This window comes from Cheilinus undulatus, linkage group 14 (genome assembly GCF_018320785.1).
Source record: "Cheilinus undulatus linkage group 14, ASM1832078v1, whole genome shotgun sequence".
In the NCBI taxonomy this organism is placed as follows: domain Eukaryota; kingdom Metazoa; phylum Chordata; class Actinopteri; order Labriformes; family Labridae; genus Cheilinus; species Cheilinus undulatus.
The window spans coordinates 42831087-42852613 of record NC_054878.1 but is presented as its reverse complement, the minus strand read 5'-3'; the positions used below and the strand labels follow the sequence as shown (position 1 = coordinate 42852613).

General features: G+C 39.1%; 1 protein-coding gene across 4 annotated transcripts in view; it reads right to left on the bottom strand.

The window, feature by feature from the left end:
- galnt14 (UDP-N-acetyl-alpha-D-galactosamine:polypeptide N-acetylgalactosaminyltransferase 14 (GalNAc-T14)) overlaps positions 1 to 21527 on the bottom strand; it is a 332011-nt gene that overhangs the window by 243066 nt on the left and 67418 nt on the right. For all 4 annotated transcript variants that reach the window (XM_041805581.1, XM_041805579.1, XM_041805580.1 and 1 more), the window contains exon 2: positions 15206 to 15375. In XM_041805581.1, the coding sequence (XP_041661515.1) occupies positions 15206 to 15375 (170 nt within the window). The remainder of the gene's footprint in view (positions 1 to 15205; positions 15376 to 21527) is intronic.

Below are 21527 nucleotides of genomic sequence, written 5' to 3'. Positions count from 1 at the left end.
ACCTGTGTAGTGTCAGTAGAGAGTAGTGGTGATCACATTAACAACAGCATGAAAAACTTAAACAAGTACACTTAACAGTAGGGGTGCACCGATTGCAATTTTCTGGCCAATCACCAATAACCGATCTTTAAAAAAGCCTGACCTGCTGATTCCAATTTTGGCCGATACCGATTTTTTTTTTAACTGACAGCATACACATTCAATGTTCCAATCTTATTTTATTTAAAAACATTGAACAATACCCGTGAAACAATACGAACTTGTTGTTTTAACTGCACATGAGGTAGTTCTCTCAAATATAAATGAAAAATTTAGAGCATTGCTGTCCAAACTACTAAATTATATCAGTTCCTTTAGTCTTTCATTTTTCACATTTTAGTAGGTAGAGGTACATTTGAAACCGATTTTATCCACCAATCTTATCTAAGTATCGGCCGATCACCGATCCCCAAAAATTAAGGAAATCGGTGCCGATTCCAATTTTGGCCGATCGATTGGTGCACCCCTACTTAACAGCATGAGTCAGGTGAAGAAAGGGAAAAAGGAGTCCAAGGGATCAATAGTGGCCTGTTTGAGCTAAATTAACAGGTGAGCTCATGTTTTAATGTTATTCTCCACTATGCTGCTGTGCAGTCTCCATTATTGTTCAGGGGATTGAAAAACTTGATGATGATGATGATTTTGGTGTGCAATTACTGTAAGGTACAGTGTATGAGTGGGTATTTTGTGGTAAAAGATAAGATTGTTGATGTTTGTGCTGGAAATGGCATGTGTGTTAATGTGGTGCTGTCCATGGTGCTGACTGACATCTGTTAAGAGTGAAGGAGGGAGAAAGGCTGTGATCTACTCTTTCTACTCTTATGGATATTTGGAGTGATTATTGTGATTGCTATGGTATGTCCTTCAGATTCTACTGTTAATGCAGTCTGTGACCCATGGATGCTGTTATTTATTCTATGGGCCAAAAGGCGTCTTTCCTACTGCATTCTTGTAAGTGACGTAGACAAACAGACAAACAGTAGCATGTGATAGAGAGAGGAGATGAAGGTATTTGTTTAAATAAACAAATTTCTTCACCCACAGATTTCTTTATTTAAACAAATAAAAAATCTGTAGGTGAACAGAAGGCTATTACAATATCCTACTCTGTCTGACAATGAGGGTCAATCCCATTTCTCCCTGCTTCACCCTTATCTTAGATCTTCCCCGTGGTTTTGCATGTACACGTCAGGAAAAAGGGCATCCCAATTCTCTTTTGAATTGAGGACTGAGGGCCACATACCCCTAGAAACAAAGCTTTTTCAGGACCACACTTGAAACCAAGGTTTATGATAACCATCCACTGCATTCACTTGCAAAATGGCACAATGGACTATGAAGGAGGCTCACAAATGTAAATATTTTCTGCATTGCTTATAGAAAATACAACAGCAGGGATTGGAGTTCATTGTATTGATGGAAGTGATACTCAACATGTGGCTCTTTTGTGATTATTTGTGGCTCTTTAATGTCTTAATTTTAAACATTATTCCCCCAGAAGACCTTAAAGGGAAACTTTTTTGCCCTTATTTTATAATTTTTCACCACTTTACACCTATTTAAGCAACCTTTTGCCATTAAATTACACTTTATTTTCCTACTTTATTGCCGAATTTGACCATTTTTTTGCAACTTTTTACCAATTTTTTGCCACTTTTCACCCATTTATCTACCTTTTGCCATTAAATACCACTTTTTTCCTCCTTTTTTGCCCATTTTGACACTTGTTTTGCACATTTTTTACCAACTATTTGCCACTTTTCACCCATTTCAGCTACCTTTTGCTACTAAATACCACTTGTTTCCTATTTTTTTTTGCCATTTTGCCACTCTTCACGGCTTTTGCCCGTTTTAGTCACTTTTCACTTGTTATTTCACCACATTTGCACCATTTTATGTCACCTATAACTCTTTTTTTGTCACTTCTCACCCATTTTTGGCTACTTTCTACTTCCATGTTTCCTCCCCATTCTCACCCCTTTTCGTTGCTTTTTGACCATTTTTGCCACCTTCAACTCATTTTCATTGCTACTTTAAGCTTTTTTTTGCTTCACAGCTTAGATTGTGGCTCTTACAAGGTTTTTTTCAACAATTTGGCTCTTTGGTTGAGCAGGGTTGAGTAAAACTGATTTACAGCACACGTGTAAATGAGGGCTATTAACTGTATAAATAAATAGAGAAGATCGACACGGAGCCCCATGGTATGAATGAGGCGGTTGAAGCTTAATGTCACCTCTGATGACAGTTATTTATCAGCAATGTGTGATGATGAACAGCAATCAAGTTTTATCTCATTTCTTATGGGAAGGTTTTCACCCCTACCCCTTACCACTCTGTTTCAAAGGGCAGATGAAGGGGAAGGGCTAAGGGGAAGGGTTATGGAGTAGAAATGGGATTTGGCCTAAGTGTGATGAGTGTTTATGAATGAATAAAGAAATAATGATAATGATTATATCAGTATCATTGAGGATAAAAATAATTAACAACAGCACTTTTTGATAAAAATACTAAAATATCTGCACAGCTGTTTCTATTGTAGCTCTAAATCCATAAATGTATCAAAATGAAAATTATGATTCAAATTCCATATAAGAATAAAATAACATGACTAACTAGAGAGTGTTCAGTGTGATTAAACATATCAACATATCAATGATCTGCTACATCTGTGCAACTTTAACTCTTGAGGATTTCCTTTAAAATCACCAATTATGTTTTTGATATATATTCAAATAAAGTGGAGCAAACAGAAAAATAGGAGCTAAGATGCTCCTTTTCTTTAAAGTTTTGGACCACTACTTCCTTGTTGTGCATTGTTTTTATCACCATTATTGTTTATCTTAAATTGTATGACACATGCCCTGTCTGTTTCCCTTTGTCTTGCACCATAAAGATTTCCGCTTGCCGTTCTTGTTGCCATATCAACCCATTGTGTAGTATACTGTCTGTGTACTGTATCAGCCCATTGTCTTCATGCTTGGATCTAATCCCTGCGGCGGAGCGGAGCGGCTGTTGGGCTTATAGACTGTCTGTCTGTCGGAGAGCAGACGGAGGGAGGTTCCCCCTGTTCGCTGAGATAATAGCAGCGCACTGGAGTGAAGTGGTTTACGCACACACAAACACACACAGAGAGTCTTCAGCTCTGCATGTGGCAATTATCTCTCCTCTCAGCAGCTTGTGCCATCTCCCCCATCTCCTCTCCTCTTCTCTTCCTCCACCTCTCCTTGCCTCCTCTCCTTAATCTCCTCTTGACTTTTCTTCCTCCTCCTCTTCCTCCTCTTCCCTCCAACAACTACCCCCCCATATCTCTCCATCTTCCCCTAAGCCTATTGCTCTCCTCTCATCTCCTCCCTGGCTGCCTCCTTCTAACCACAGATAGTGACAGAGCACTGCTTCCATGCACAATAACAACCTGAACTATCTGCTTCCTCGATTCAAAAAGAAAAAGCTCTCCACACCTCACTGCCCGCTTCCTTAGGGCGCAACTAGGGCTGGTTACCCTCGACTGTACTGGAGCATGATTGTACCCCCTTTTCAGTCCCCCACATTGCTCCAAGCCGTACTGGGATACATTATCAGGCTGTAACATTTCACATGCAGTTTTCAAGAAGCGTGTTAGCCCAATGGAGAAAAACATAGATCACATGACAGTAACTTTACAACTTCGTGGCTCATTTTGAGTTATTTTGGACAGATTTGACCCTCTAATGTGGATCAAATCTATAATTGTTTAAAAATTAGCCATGAGCCATGTATTACACAATGATATATTCACACATCTCACTCTACACTGAGGCTAGAACCGTCAAAAGCAACCTCAACTGTATTTTTTTCTTTGCAAAAACCCTGTCAGAATTCTTCAACAGATTCAATAGCTTTTATTCCAGACTCCACAAATCCCTTTCAGATTTTCTTATTTATTTTCAAATCTGTTTACAACTTAAGCTATACCCTGTCTGTTTTCAAAAATGTATTTCAGTTCCATTCTCAAATCCATCATTATAACACACCGTCAGCCATCATCTCCATCCAGACTTTTTAAGGACAACTTTTCACAATTTCCCATCAGATTTCAAGGACCTCACTGATGGACCACTTACATATTAGAGACTGTACCAACATAAATTCATTCAAGAAACTACATATTATTGGACCAGTTTAGCACAACAACATGATAATTATCCTCTAACATGATTTTTGTTTTCACTTTATGTTTTTGTGTCCAAAAAGGAGGAGAAAACCAAGCACTCCAAACAAAAAAATGAGCAAATGAGGAAAGAAATACTAAAAAGCCTTTATTGTAAAGTCCAAATCATTAAAAAGCCAACATGTTTCGACCAAACTGGTCTTCTTCAGGGCTGACAAACATTTGTGGTGTGGTCACAAACCTATGTAGACTACAGCCAAAGAAGGCAGTCACATGAATCAGGGAGAAGAGAAATCCGGTGAGTGTCTTCACACAGGACTCACTGATCAGGCATTGGCCTCTCCCAATACCAGTGATGACCAATTAAAGGCAAGCACAGACTCAGGGAAAAAGACAAAGCAGGTGAGGCCTGTTACAGAGTAATCAGCAACACATGAAGACACAGAATGAACCCAAGCAACAATGACAATAAGTAATACAAATCACAAACAATCACTCAAATACAATAAATCAAAAACCTTTGGTTTGTGCCACATTATCACAGTGAGGGCAATGCATGCATTTAAAAGTACCAGCTGGTTTATTTAACCAAGTTCTTTTCTTGTCTGCTGGAAGATGTGAATGCACTTTTTTCTAATTAACTTTATTGTTATAACTAGTGCCATTTTGATGTTTGTTTGAGTGTTCAGTTCTTTTTAATTAGGAAGGTCATTGGGCAACCTGGGTTTCTTTTAGGGTTGGGCAATTAACCCTTTACCTACTGAGTTTAAAATGGCGATTTGGACATATTTTGTTATTATGGCTGGAAGTTTGAGAGCTTTGGTCCCTTTTATCCCAGGAGTACTTGAACTTGACCTTTCAACATCTGGTTAATGATTATTGCACATTATATGGAATTGTCAGCAGTTTAAAAGACGAACAATACAAACGTAGTGTTTTGCTATGAATGCCCACGTCATATGGTTGTGAGTACTGTAAGTAGCCATATATGTGCGCATGCCCACAATTCTCAGCTTTCCAACACCATTGGAATTTTTCTGATTGGACAAACTTTGACGGAGTTACAGTAATAATACTACAGACATATTAAACATAGTGTCGGCACTATGTTAGTAGGTAAAGGGTTAATCGAAAATTTAATTAAATTGCAATATGGCCTGCTGCAATTTTCAATTCGCAGAAGTTGCCATATCTCTTTAACCTGAAATTTGTGTCAAAATACTGGTTTAAAAGTTTATTTTGCAGCCCAGATGTTATACATTACAGATCATGAAATCATTCAAGTGACATTTTTTAGAATAGTCTACAAAAAAATCCTACTTTCTTCATTTCTGTACATTTTTCTGATGAAATATGAAGGTGACATAAAAATAAGCATTCCCTTCAATACAATAATTCATACAGAATTTACAATACGAGTCAAAATCATCACAATTAGATATTTTGTTCATAATTGTTCAGCCCTAGTTTTATTTAATATTGTTTTGGTTATAATATAAAAATGATTTATTGCTTGTACAGTTATGTTCATTATAATAGCAGTGTGTTTAAAAAGGTGAGTAAACCTCAAAATTCTTCAAATAAATTGTATTTTAATGAACACAAATGCATTTGGGACACTGCACATTCTATTTCAAAGCAAGAAAATTGGAAAAAGTAATTGAATTTGATAATATTTGACAGAAAGTCAAGAAATATAATGTTAAAAAAAATAGCAGTGTTGACATCTTTCTTTACAAACTCAAAAATGTACTGTATAAACTAAGAAATGCTTGAAGATTCAACTTTCCTGAGAATCATAAACTAATATTTAGTTGCATAACCACGGTTTCTGATAACTGCTTCACATCTGTGGTACATGGAGTCGACCAACTTCTGGCACCGGTCAACAGGTATTGCAGACCAGGACAATTGTACTGCATTCCACAATTCCTCTGTATTTCTTGGTTTTGCCTCATGAACAGCATTTTTTATGTCAGCCCACAAGTTTTCTATGGGATTAAGGTCCGGGGACCTTGCTGGATTGTGCTGGCGACTCCATTACTTGAATTCTGTTTGTCTGGAACCATGATTTTGCTCGCTTGCTGGTGTGTCTGGGGTCATTGTCTTGTTGAAACACCCATTTCAAGGGCATTTCCTCTTCAGCATACGGCAACATGACTTCTTCCAGTATTCTGATGTACTCAAACTGATCCATGATCCCTGGTATGCGATAAATAGGACCAACACCACAGTTCGAGAAACATCCCAATATCATGATGTTTGCACCACCATGCTTCACTGTCTTCACTGTGTACTGTGGCTTGAATTCAGTGTTTGCAGGACGTCTGACAAACTGTCTGTGGCCCTTAGACCCAAAAAGAAAAGTCTTACTCTCATCAGTCCACAAAATATTACACCATTTCTTTTTAGGCCAGTCAATGTGTTCTTTGGCAAATTGTAACCGCTTCAGCACATGTATTTTTTTTAACAATGGGACTTTGCGTAGGCTTCTTGCTGGTAGCTTGGCTTCACATAGACGTCGTCTGATTGTTACAGTACTCACAGGCAATCTTAGATCTTCGTTGATCCTCCTGGAGCTGATCATTGGCTGAGCCTTTGCCATTTTGGTTATTCTCCGATCCATTCAGATAGTCATTTTTCTTTTTCTTCTTCGCCTTTCTGGTTTTGGCTTCCATTTTAAAGCGTTTGATATCATTTTAGCTGAACAGCCTATCATTTTCTGCACTTCTTTATAGGTTTTCCCCTCTTTTATTAATTTCTTAATCAAAGAACGCTCTTCTTCTGAACAGTGTCTTGAACGACCCATTTTACTCTGTTTTTCAAGGACAAATGCACAGCCAGCATATGCAGCATCAGTTGCCTTGATCCTTAAATAAGGGCCACCTGTTTAACACCTATTTTTTTCACATAATCAATGACCTCACTAATTGAACTCGGCACCGCTATTTTTTTGAACATGCCCCTTTCAGTAAATGATTCAGTTTCACAGAATCAGCAGCATGCACGTCATGCCTGTTGGGTCTGTTGGTTTTCTATACCTTTACTAAACCTTCTAGAAACTTACCTGCAGTGTAGAAGTTAAAATTCTAACAAAAACAGTGATTTATCTTGCTAGTGATGTGTGACTGCTATTATTTTGAACACAACTGTAACATAAGATGAGGAACTTAAGGAATAATTACATATTAAATTTCAATTGCAATATTGAAGAAAAAAATTGCAATTACATTATTTTCCCAAATCATTCAGCTCTAGATTCTTTTACTTCTTTTGCACATTTCTTTATTATCTAACTTCAAAATCATCATGCTTTGATCATCATTTCTTGGTCGTACGTGCAATAAGCCATATAATTGTTTCAATTAAACATCAGGTCTATGTTGTGCACTGATGCCTGTGTACATCCATGAAATATCACACCTCTTCCATCCATGCTAGGGTCAAAGAAGAAGAAATAACACTAGTACAGTGCTTTCCAAAGTGTGTGCCCCGGCCCTCTAGTGGTCACTGAAGGTACTGCAGGTGGGCTGTACAAGGTCCTTTACAATAAAGACGCAACTAGCGATTATTATGATCAACTAGTAAACTAGAGAGCATGGATGCCTGATATGGGAATGGCAGCTGTGCTGTTACAAGCACCTGGCGCACTTTCCCAGGTCTGGTCCAGATCACCGCATACTGGGTGCCCGGGACCTCAGTTGGCTGGTCCAGATGCTGTGGACTACCATGTGCATCATGGAGGTGCCAGCCGGGAGGATACTTGGAGAGATGGGGCGTGGACCTGGAGTAGGCCTGGAGGATGGCTATCAGGAGGCCAAAGCAGTACAGGACCAGTGCAATGTAAGCGTTCAGCATCACATCTGACAATCAAATCCATCAGCAAACAATTTTGTCGAGTTATGTCAACAATGTTGATGAGTTGCACCATCCCTAATTTACAGAAAGTATAAATGGTAACTGGACTCAAGCTTGTTCTGTGCATTTCTACTCAAAGCCCTTTCCCCCCTTTTAAACACAGGTAGTGTAAAACTGTTGCTGAGTTTGGATAGATATGACAAAGATAATAATAAATTAACTATCTAACAGTGCAACCATGGTCTCTTAAGTTTTCCAGATTTCTTCCAGCCATAGGATAAAAGGAAACCAAGCATTCATCTTCAGGTCAGCAGCTTGTTTCTCTAATCTTTAGGTTATCTTTTACCCACTGAGAAAATAACAAACCCTGAGCCTCTTTTCTAAACCCCCTGTGCTTTCCCCACTGGAGCTTTCCTTTACAGTGCTTATCCACACAAATCTCCAGAGTTTGAGTGTTTATTTTTACTGTTAAGGATCATTGCTAAAGGGGTGTCTGTACAACCTGACCGGGATGTCTCCTGTCAATCAAACCCTGCCTTTCTACTTTCTAAATGATCCCCAGAGTGATAATGCCAAATAAAAAAATAGAAACAAAACTGCATTATGTGGGACTGATAGCTATAACTGTAACTTTGTTTATGTGGGTCACAGAGGCATCTGTATTAAATGGAAGCAGTTAAAGAAACAGTTAAATATTCTGTACATAACAGAATGTTTAAATATCATCTCTATTGATGATAATAAATAGTTTGAGATGATAGGTGTTTAGGGAAAAAGTGTTGGTTTCTTGTGCAGCAGAGCAAAGGGAAGTGGGAAATACAGTTACTGCAGCTCCACTGTGTTTTGATCCACCAGCACAGAAATGGTGGATGCTACGAGCGGACTACTAGAACTGACACCGCCAGACTGCGATGACACACTCGATGAAGAGTACAAGTAACATAAGGAGAAACTTAGCAAATCATCACCCTTAAAAGATTTGTGGAGATGCAAGGAGCAGAATCCATCCAGGCCAAAAGACTACAGGAACCTTGATAATCCGACATCCAGACAAGAGCGAGGGCTGAACAGATCACAAGGTGTATCAGTGAGAATATCTAAATTTCAGTAGTGGACAGTTGAGGTTTTAGAAACTTAGTAAACATGCTGGAGCCAAAGTATGAGTTTATATTTAAGGCTAATGCACATCTAATGCACTGTTTTGCACATATTATGACATTCAAAGTGCAATTGTTGTTTATTAAATGCTGACATCACCTTTTTTTCCCCAAGTCTCTCTTTTTTTTTTTTTTTTTTGTCTCGTCTGGACTTTTTGTCTTGAAAAGCTTGTAAAACATCAACCCTGTGGTGCATATCAAGCTCTATACATCGTTTTGTTTTTTTCCAGGACAACCCTGGCTTTAAGAATTTATCTACTACATTAATGTCACTTGAATTTTTAAAACGTTATAGGACTTTAAAGACAAAAGAAAAAAACAAATCGAAACTTGAAACTCAAAGATTTTTATTGATACACAGTTAACAATAGTTGCTAAGCCTTTTCTTTGCACAGACATGTTCTCCCATCTCCTTGGGACAAAACAGTGAAACCATAAATATCCTGTGACTTATGGTTTTCAAAATATTTCAAAATATACAAAAAAAGTCCCTTCGCTCTTTTGCAGTTAGATTCATTTGTGCTATTCCAGCTTTCCATTGGTCGACAGCCACGCCCACAATGCATTGCATGTCAACAAATATGGCACTACCCACTGAAGAAAGTCAAAGCACACGATCAAAAATGGATTAAAAAATGTATAAAAAGATGCTTATTATTAAATCTAATTCTGTGGATATAATCTTTAAAGACCCTGAAAAGTTCTGGGCTCGATAGACCAGCATTCTTTAGGGGTACGGAGACATCAAGGGAAGCAAATGAATGGCAAAATGGTTCAAAAGTTATTAACGTTTTTACAAACTGATTCACTTCTTGTTGCATGCGACAACATCGTCCTCATAGACCCCAATAAGTCAGCCAAGTACTGGGCTCACTAGAAAATGTTCTGAAAGGGCTACAAATGCATGGAGGACATAATTAGAAAGGCACAACTGAGAGCTTTTGTAGGAAAATACAAGTTAGTGCCTATGACTTGCAGTTCAAATTTTTAATATTAAGTTCAATTTAGTTGTATGTTCTTGTACCATGACAATAAAGTAATCTTATGGTTCATAAGTGACCAAGCAATTTACAAAGGGGTGTGCCTGCGGTATGGATCCATGCCATGTGAGGGTTAAATAAATATCATACTATGAACTTGTGACCAAGGAATTACCATACCGTGAGGTTTTGATACCGATACATCCTTATTGCAGGACTAACAAAAACAACAAAACTGAGGAGTCAGCACATTTACATGTCCTTTCGAGTTATCTTAGTAGATATGATACAGCAATCAGAAACTAAATTACTAGTAATTCTCATGTATACAAGGATATGAATAACCAGGTTTTTCTGTGTGCATGTAAACACAGTTAACACCTGAATATGATCTCAACTGGGATATAAATCTTAACTGGGATACTGAAGTCCATGTAAACACGCTCTGTGGAAGATTCAGATTTCTATTACAAATGCCACTTGTCTGTCTGAAATATCATTATTCCTCAGCACATAAAGGATTGCTTCGGTTGTATCTTACAAATCTCTTTAATGGCCTCATTATTTGAAGCAATATTCTTTAGATGCCATCACAGTGAAGGTGGGGAAAGTGCACTGACTGCAGTCATTAGAGGTACAATTTCCACCTGCTCCATTTTTATGTCCTCACACCAGCCTTTAGACATCTCACTTTTGTGCTTTTTGTACAAATGACTGTCACATCTTCTTAAATTACAGCCCTTTAGGAACGGAGCAGAGGTGTAGGAAGCACTTCAATCTGAGTGCAGAAGAAGACAAAGGTGTTCCTAAGAACAGACATCCTCTGTAACTCTATGATTTCAGTGCTGTTTTCCCCCATCCTTACAGGGTATGGGAGGCTTTCACTTCCCTGCCAACTCCTGAGATCTACAACCACACAGTAACTGAGTTAATAGATAATCACACGATGCACACATACACAGAGACACACACTCCAGCCTCCATAGCTGTCCTATAGGAGATAAATGAGTACTATCAGCCCCCTACCTCCCTGCTAACAGATTCATGTGTAAGCGTATCCCTGCTTTCTCGCCTCCCACACACGCTTCTCACTCTCTCTGTCAAACCCACACTCAGATTCAAACACTTCTCTGCCGCCTTATGTCAGCTCCACAGTGAATCTCCCTCCTCCGGAAACACAGCAGATGATGCAGGCGCTCGGCACGACGCAATTACGCACATTAGCGTCGACGTGTGGACATGCACTGTGGAAACACTCACAAAAGTATCGGCACGCATAAAGAGTTTGGCAGCAGCAGACAGGCAATGATTGAGTCAGACATCATACAGCCCATCATCTTCAGGATGTGACCTCAAAACCCCACACATCCACATGGCGATGTGCACGCCAGTTATGCTAACAGATTTTAGCTTCCTACATGAGTCCTGCAGCCATAACCCTGCTCTGATCTACACCAGCCGCAGCAACAGCAACCATCCAGGAGTTAGTCATGTTCATGGTGGCTGCCAGAACAAACAGCCAATTAACGCCCACATGCAGCGTCCTATCAGAGAGCTGGGTCACCACCAGCTGCCTGCTAACCTTTAATCGCACACACACAACATCAGCTGAAACACATTTGATTTTTATTTTCAGCATGAGTCTTCATTTTGTGTTTTTTTTTTTTTTTTTACTAAAACAAAGAGCCCGCAGGCTAAACAAGCAACAATAATAACACATCGAAACAAATATAAGAGTCATTTCAAAGAACAAACTAGGCAGAAGTAAGACAAAAACAGAGTTAAATAACACTGTTAAAGGAAAATGATGAATTTCATATATATGAAAAAAGATATGAGCACTGATACACTTTTCTATTCCTCATATTTACCGGATTCAGCATGCAAAGGTGAGGGATTTCCACTAAACATCAAAATGATAAAATACTCCCCATACATAAGGCATTAACTTGCCTAAGTTGGGGACCATCTGGGCTTTCCCAGTACATATGGAGAAGTCAGCCAGTGTGAAGCTAAGGGTGTCCATGGCCCGATGTTTGAGGAAATTTTGAATTAGGGCTGTCAACTTCAATAGGTTGTGAATCACATGATCCTGGGTATCTGTTGGGGGGCAGGAAGTGGGGGACAGCTATTAGGGAATTAATAGGAATGGAGGGAAGTTATCATTTTAAAGCTCTGACTGTATCTGTGCACTGAAATTATCATCAGAAAATTACATTGAGTACAATCCCTACACCACTGATCATCAACTTGGGGCCCGGGGGCCTCATCAGGCTCCCCACAGCTTCCCATCCGGCCCCCAGAAGCTCCATTAAATCCCAAAAAAGTGCTGAGGAAAAAAATAAACCACTGTTTATAGGGTATCTTTTCTTTCTTTCCTTTTATGATCCCCAAAGATATTAAAGAAGCTCCAAAACTAAATGAGATTTAAATATTTGTTTAAAAATTGGTTTAATGTTTGATTTATTTTACAAAATTCCAACTATCTTCTATCATTATCAATGGGATTAATGACAAAGTTACTCATAAGTACATTCTTGATCAAGGCAGCAGATTTCAGCGTAAATTACGCAGTTTGGGGGGTTGGTTGAGCGTTTACCTTGTCCTCACCAATGAGGATGAAGCATATTCACGTCAAACTACATGACATGCCCAGAATTATGTGGCTTGAATATCTCAATCGCCCCCTTGTGGCTTGTTGCAGCATAGGGATTCAACTATGTGATTAGGGACTGATTTCACTGCTAAAGGCTAAAAACAAGAAACATTTAAAAGAAAATTAAATTATTTAGACAAAAACATTTTTTTAATTTAGTTAACTCGATTTTAAATTTTTGCCCCAAATATTTTAAATTGTTAACCTGACACGCCAGATGGATGTGTTTCACACATCCATCTGGAAAACCTCACATAAACGGTGTTTGGGTGTAGGCAGAGCCTTTGAAAAAAAATTGGATAGGATTGGATTGGAAGAACGTTTTGTTTGTCACATCTTTACGGGCCAATCAGAGCAGCAAAACATGTGAGGCCGTAGCCACTACAGAGGAGTAAACTTCATAGAGAACTGCATAACACAAACCTGTAGACATGTCACTACACAACTTTTGTCATTTCTTAAAAGAAAAGAACTCACTGCTGTTCTTTGTTCTTGTTTTAACAAAGAAATGTCGTCAAGTTCTGATAAAACTGGCGCTTTAGCAACATCAGTGCTAAGCTCTTCTGCCATAATTGCATCGGCCTCTTGTTGCTGCTTGCATACGTCACGACTCCGCCATGCCTGAGAGTACTGCCCCTCGTCACTGATTGGTCCTGTCACTTCCTAACTTGGCCCAAACAGTTCAGACGGGAGCTTTGCAAGAAGGATTCGCCAGTGAAAAAAAAGGAAACGGGCAGATTTATGCTGCATATGTAGCACATGCCAGGATGGCCTGTTGTGGAAAGACAGCAAGAGGGTATCAACAAACATCCGTGGTTGTTTTTTTTGTGAAGTCACATGATCACCCGAGGTCACTGGCAGGTGGGCAGGTGTGTGGTCTCCAGTGATCTGACATTCTGGCTGAGTTGTCTAGTGTGTGTTCAGAGGGTTAAAGAAGAAAAATAGTTTGAAATTGTCCTGAAGTATGTGCTCTCCCATGTTTTAAAAATGATTTCCAAATAGTGCGAGGCTGGCCTTAGTCGCAGCGGTGTGAACTGGGAGGCTTTCAGAACATTGCAGATCGGTCCCTCACAAGTGGCTGCATGTGTCATCTGGTCTGGTTGCGAATACTTGGTCTGAGCTGGGCTTTAGGAGGGTCATCAGAAAAATTAACAAATGAGAGCAACACTTCCTTTATCTATCCTGTAGTTTGATCATTACAAATTCAAGTCACATGGAGAATCTTTATAAAACTTGACACAACATTTAAGTTTCCCCCCAGAACCCAAACTTTATAGGCATTTAAAATGTCAGTTTGACTTTGGGAAAAGTATGAATAAATTACTGCACTGCATGTCAAGAATATTTCCATTTGATTTAAAAATAAAATGCCAGAGGCAGGGATTTTTCATTTAGGACGGATAAAAAATAAATCAAATTAAGTTTCACAGCAATTAAAGAATGAATTTTATGTGATTCAGCCAAAGGATGCAGAAAAAGTTATGCAGCAAATAAAGGGAGACAAGAGATTCAGACGTGTAAAATAAACATCAACTGTGTAAAAATGTGTAAACCTTCTAAATCATTCATCAGAGCTGAGAGGATGTACTGATGTAACCCAGTGAAAACTCTTCTCTGCCCACATTCACAGTATTTTGATAAATAACCAAACAACAACAAACCAAATGTGATGTAAAGAAAAGAAGCAGCACGGAAGTGTAAGCAGAGGTCAGAGTCGTTACACGCTTCAATTGCTGAAAGTATCACTCAAGCAGCAGTTCAGGAGAATAAGTGAGTGTTTTTGTGCAGCTCATCCACACTGGACCTCTTTCCACAAGTGCCTGAAAGTTTTTCTTCTTTTTTTATCTCCTGAAATGTGTAAGAAGGCGGCGGGTGCTGTCAAACCGAAGAGCTCCTTATCTTCCTGCTGAGCATCTTTCCAACAGACGAGGACAGCACTGGAGCTAAGAGGATTTCTATTTTGGTGTTTAATTTAATTTCTTTGCAGACTGACGGATCATAATTTACTGGGTTCTTCTATTAAAATGTGTCTGGAGCCATAATCTAAATTTGTTTGGGTACAGATAGAGGATTAATTAAGAGCTCAGAAAGCTGCTGATGCTGCCGTGGCACTGTTTGACTCTGCATTTGTGTTTGCATACCTGTATAGTAGAGGTTGTGTTTGTGTACTGATAAGCTTTATGTCTCTGCTCTCATACATCACACTGTCGAGTGTAATAAACATGCTGTGTCTCTCAGACTGCACAGATAAAGTCAACCAAACAGAATACATATTTTCAAACCCACTCGACATCTCACACGCTGATAAAAACAAAAGGAGCGAGTGAAGAAAAAGCAAGTCGTGCCTCGGGGAAGGTTTTGTGTGTACCTGTAGTGTCGTGTGTCTCGCAGGGCGCGGTTGCTGGGGATGCGCTCGCTCTCTCTCTGGTTGAAGGCATACAGCGTGTATGGGTCGTCTCCGGGTTTCCAGCGTCGGGCGTTCAGGTAACTCCGCTCATCAAATCCTTCCAACATGTCCTCCCACTCGGCATCCGACATCTGCCAGTCAAAGAATATGCCAGTCAGAGACAGCCAAAACTATTTCACCTCTCTGACCTTAAATATAACCTTCACAACTGTACCAATATCCTGCTTTTGCTTCTTTTGTCCAACCAGCACTTCAAACCAAAGATTTTTTCATTCATAGTAACTCAAAAGTTCCCTCTAAAACATTTCTTTTCATAACACCAGACTGTTCGACCTTCCACTTTTCAAAACAACTTCCCACTCATCATTCAGACAGTAGAACCATCAAGTTTGGCGAGGTTTAATTTGAAATAAACACAAGAAAGTTGTGCCCTAATGAAAAGACAAGCATTCAGAAGAAAGAACCCTCAGCCCAACTGTATAACCCTACTGACAACAGCAAGACCCAGGACATCACCAAGCAGAGGTGCCGCCAGCCGTGATCCCGTAAGCACCCCTGCGTACATTATTTTTTTTGCCAACAGCTGATGGTAGTTTAATTCTGTACAATTCCTCTCCTCTTCATGTTCTTGAGTTGCAGTCTATGCTGCGTCCTCTCACAAACTTCATGACACAAATACATTCAAAGCAAGGCATATGATTGGCGCAGCGTAACTTGTGGTGGCGACATGTTAATACCGGAAGTCACTTGAACTGAACCTCTTCTTCATTGTTTTCTTCGTGTGTCGGCGCCATATTAATACAGGAAAGTCCTCCATATAAGGGAATACAAGCAGACGAAAAATACATCTTTTCAGACAAACAAGAACAACTATTACATAACATTAATTTGAATAAATCGATTTATAATCCAAATTCACATATCACTGAGCACAGTCATAATATGCGATGGGAGATTGGCTGGCTTGCTGGACGCGGACGTCGCCACCATGTTGCCAGAGGAAAGTTGCCATGCCATTCAATACAGTAGACAAGGATTGTGCAAGTTTTCACTGTTTCACTGTCAGTTATTATTTTAATATGGATCATTAATTATAAATGATTCATTAAAATCCATGCATTTTTGCCGTTTGAGCTTTTTATTCTAAAAACTTGCACAATCCTTTTCTACTGTATTGAATGACATAGCGACTTGCCTCTGACAACATGGCGGCAACGTTGTTGTCCGACCGGCCAGCAAATCTACTGTTGATTATTACGTCTGTGCTCAATGATATGTGAATTTGGATCATAAATCGAGTCATTAAAATAAATGTAACAGAATCGCTGTGCTTGTTAACCCGAGAGCTCTCATATTTTTCGTCTACTTGTAATTCCTTATATGGTGGACCTGCCTCTATTAACATGGCGGCAACACACGGAGAAAACAATGAAGAGGGCGTTAAGTTCAAGTGACTTCCAATATTAGAAGACAAGATATGGCGGCAATTTTCTGACTTCCGGTGTGAAGTAGAGGTCTTGGCTGCATCCAGGTACTCTTAAAACATTCTGGCGTCAGACACTCCTCTGCAAGTGCTCAGCACTCCTTCAGCTGCTTACATCGGCTAAAAACGAGTACAATGACAGATAAATGTCTGAGTGGGCTAGTACTGATGAACCTTCATAAGGATATTTACACAGATATGGAGGCTGTCTGAGTCAGATGCAACAGGGAGATGAAGAATTCATTTCTTTTAGGTAGGAAAGCTGTTTAGTTTTTTTTTAACTTATGACATTCATTGCTTATACTGACGGATAAATTTGTTACAACTGATACAATCTTTCTTCCTACTGGATCTGCTCTTTTCTTTGCTGCTTTAAAAACATTGTTTCCAAATGACTGAATAATTGCCTGCTCAGTAGCCTACTGAATTTTACTTCACATTCCCCTGGAGCAGCATTATAACAGGCCAAGTAAATATCAATATGTTGTATCAAACGTGTTTGATATTGATGATGTGGGGTCTGGGAGGCTCTGATGCGATTTGTCGCAGTAAAACAATCGAGTTGACACCACACACTTGAGGACTATTCAGACAAATTATCATAGCAATGAGGCTCCACTCAGGATACGCCTCCACGATCATCAGGGGAAGCAAACCTTCCCTAAAATCAGGATTAAAATCCTGTAGTGTGTGGCTGGCCTTAGTTGCACTGGTAGTCAATAAATGGCTGCTGTTGTTCTAGCATTTAGTTCAGATGTAGCTATAGGATTTTACCAGAACTGGACCGCATTTCTTGCTAAATTAAGAGCAAAAAGCAGCACCAAAAGCCTCTGCCTGGCCAATTATTGATGATGAAATTTGGCATTTAGCACAAAAAAGGTGTTTTCACTGTTCTTCTGGACTGCTTTGATGTGAGTTTGAGATAGTTACAGGCAAGGATTTGTTGTACTATAAGCCAGTATATGAAATGGCTGCTGCAACTAGCATGGATGTAGCTATGGTATAGCATCAGTGTTATCAGAACTTGACATTATTTCTTTATCAAAACAAGAGCAAAGAACTGCACTAAAAGCTTCTCTTGGAAGAAGTAGTCCTAGTTCTAGTCCTCACTGACTGGCCTCAGCATGAGTTTTATGCACCAACAAGCTAAACTGGCACCCCAGATGGATGTGTGAAACACATCCATCTGGTAAACCTCTCATAGATGGCATTTGGGAAAGGGCAGAGCCTTTGAAAAAACCTTGGAGGGTGATTGGAAGAACGTTCTGTCTGTCAAATCTTTACGGGCCAATCAGAGCATGTAGCAGCTACTGAGGACTAAACTCCATAGAGAACTGCATAATGCGATATGCATAAGTCAAATGAATGTCTTCTTTTCAATAAATTTAACAATGAATTCCTTTCAAAAGCTTTGATTCAACATAGAAGCAGCATCCTTTCCCACATTTCCTCCTGAAATCTTACAATCTTCTTCCTTTACATGCCTCACTTCCACTTCCTAAGGGCAAGTTAAGGTGACAAAAGGGAAATCAATCCTGTTAACTAAGAGGTGATTTGAAAAACACAACTTTTTTCTCTTGACCATTGGTTGTGCAATATTTGTCATTTTGAGAATAAATTCAGTCACCACAGGACACATAATCATCTCTGTATTATTAGCAGGTTAAAAGATACATCTTTTAGCACAGAAATAAGCATTCTGTCTGCATTTACCAATAAATCAATGGAATGATCAATATGTTGTTGGTTCCCATTCATCAGCCTGTCAACCAACAATCCAATCAACCAGTTAACACCAAAAATGCATCAATAAATCAGTAGCTGAAGGCTTGGTAGAAAACTCTGTCCACCTTCTAAAACATTAAACCTGCAGTTAAATGATGTGGAGTATCTCAGGAGTGAATTTCTAATGCCATCAGACTGACTGAATGTGAGATTTTGTCATAAATGTCACATTTGGATCTTTGATTTCAATCTTAGAGTAGTTGGTAGAGATATATTGAGTGAATGTGTGAGTGTGTGTATATTGTGTGTTTTAAGTTTAGCTTCACATTTGGAGAGAGTATTTTGAAAAGCATCAGGAGAGCTTTTAGTGGTGATTTTCCTTAAAGAAGAGTCAGAGGGGTGTTTAAACTTTGTGCTCTTTGGTATTTAAGAAGATGAATGTTGAGCTTCAGCTTTTCATCCTCTTTGTTCGCTGTGAGTAAATGCTGCACTTTGTCTCTCAGCTGTTTATCTGCCCTGCTCTGAGCTCTGCCGGGGCGTTTTGTTCATTGATTTGTGCATTAAAAGTCTTAATTATATTTTTCTGTTTAGTCAAAACACAAGATGACAACAGCCAGGATTTCATAGCTGTAACACTGCTCATTATATCCACGTACAATCCTTATCTGTGATTAGAGTTGCCAACTATCTGATACTAGCCAGGATATTTTCCTTTCGGCCATATTTACATAACAACTTCAGTCAAAAAAGTTAGCTTTTGCTGCATTTTCGCTAAAATGCCGGAATGCTCTGCAATTAGCTTTGGGCACAAACCAGGACGGCCACTTTTGACAGCTTTTCCCCATCATATGGCTGGCTCAGACAGCACCAATTCAGATTGGTTTTGTAGTGTGACATAATTAAGGACACATCCAAGATGCCTCACAACCACGATTCACGAAGACAAGTATGTCAGAATTTTTCTTGCATCATCCTCTAGATTGACACTTTCACTTGATGTCAATGACATACACCCTAAAACCTAGACAAAGTAGAGAATTTGCTCTTATCTTTCTGGCATTGTTTACCAGAGTGACAAGTCACAGTTTTTCTCCCTTCAGGCAAATCCACCCCAAAAAGCTCCAATCCACAACATTTGTGCCAAACCGAACACTGTTCAGTCATCTGAGGAGAACAAGGTGGTAGCTACAGACAGGGTTCGGCTGTACTGAATGCCATTTGAAATGGCTGCCTCCAGTGCAGTGATTAGTTTGTATGTAGTTTTGTATAGCGACAGCTACAAAAACTTGACCACGTCTGTTTGAAATAAGGATTAACGTACTAAAAGCTAGTTGTAGTATGAGTGGGTATATACAGTGCTTGACAAATTTATTAGACCACCACCCAAAGTAAGGTTTATGCCACAGCTGCCCTAAATTAACAGCATTGGTAATTTCCAAACTCATTTTTTATGGTTCTGAAATGGTTAATACACCAATATGTAGAAGCTCTTTAACCAAAATGATATTTTTAATGCTAAAATAGAATTATTATTGTTATCCATGAATTTTCAGATTTACTGATTTACAAAAAAACTGAAAAAATAGTAAAGCACATTAATATTTCTTGATGAATATGTCAAATTATAGTTATTTACTTGCATTCCTGAACAGAAAAAATAGTTTAAGTGGTTGAATGTTATGCTTGATACATTTCTGACTTCTCAGAGAAGCCCAGTTAGCCGGCTCAAATTTGGGTATAAAAAGGTGAATTCAGTTTGAAATTCCTCATTCCTGTTCAAAATGGTAAAACGTGGAGAGCTCACTGAAAATTAAAGAGTTTGCATTAAAGCACTTCATGATGCTGGATGGTCTCTGAGACAAACAGGGAAAGACATAAAGTGTTCTCACGGTGTGGTCAAGTATGCTTTGGAGTCAATTGCCCAGACTGGTACTTACAAAATGCGCCAAGGAAGAGACAGGAAAGGAAAGTTAACTGAAGCAGATGTCAGACACCTCAAGATTTTAAGTTCTAGAGACAGAAGGAAGACCACTGCTGATCTTCAGGCAGAGATGAATGCTTCAAGATCAGAGTCTGAGAAAGTCTCCAGAATGACCATAAGCAGACAACTGACAGAACAAGGCTTAAAGGGAAGAATAGCTGCTAAGAAGCCATTGTTGAGGCCTGCAAACATCCAGAAACGCCTCAGGTTTGCCAGGGAGCACAAACACTGGATTGTTGATGACTGGAAGAAGGTACTCTGGACGGATGAGTCCAAGTTTGAACTCTTGGTCAGCATGGTCGTGTTTATGTCCACAGAAAAGCTGGAGAACGTTTTGATGCCAGATGCATTGCACCCACAGTGAAACACGGTGGAGATTCCATTATGGTATGGGGTTCCATTTGTGGATACGGCATGGGCAAATTAGTGAAAATGGACGGTATCATAAACAAGAACATTTACCACAACATCTTAGTGCATCATGGAATCCCTTCTAGACTGATTCTTATTGGTCGTGGGTTTATATACCAACAAGACAATGACCCCAAGCATACTTCAAAGCTGTGCAGAGACTATTGGACCAAGAAAAAGGAATCTGGAGTACTGGAAATGATGGACTGGCCAAGTCAAAGTCCGGATTTGAATCCTATTGAACAAGTTTGGGATTTAGTAGATTCAAAGATTGAAAAGTTTCATCTAAAGCAAGTCTGTGGGAACAGCTAGAAACTATTTGGAACTCAATAACAAAAGAGACTGTGGAAAAGTCCATAAAAACAATAGCAGCAAGAATGCAAGCTGTTATCAAGGCCAAAGGAGGCCATACAAAATATGAAGTCTTCTGGTTATTATGTATGAAAAAGGACTATTTAGTTGTTTCAGTTTGTTATTTGCCAAATAAATAACAAGAACATTTTTAGTTTTAAACAAGTTTTTGAAAGATTTCTAAAATATTTATGTTTTCTCATTTTTATGACAGGTGGTCTAATAAATTTGTTAAGCACTGTACTAGACTGCCAGTGGAGTAATTAGCTCGAGTGTAGCTACAACTACAGATTTGTCAGGTGGAAGGTTTCCCTGATGAATGTGAAATAAAT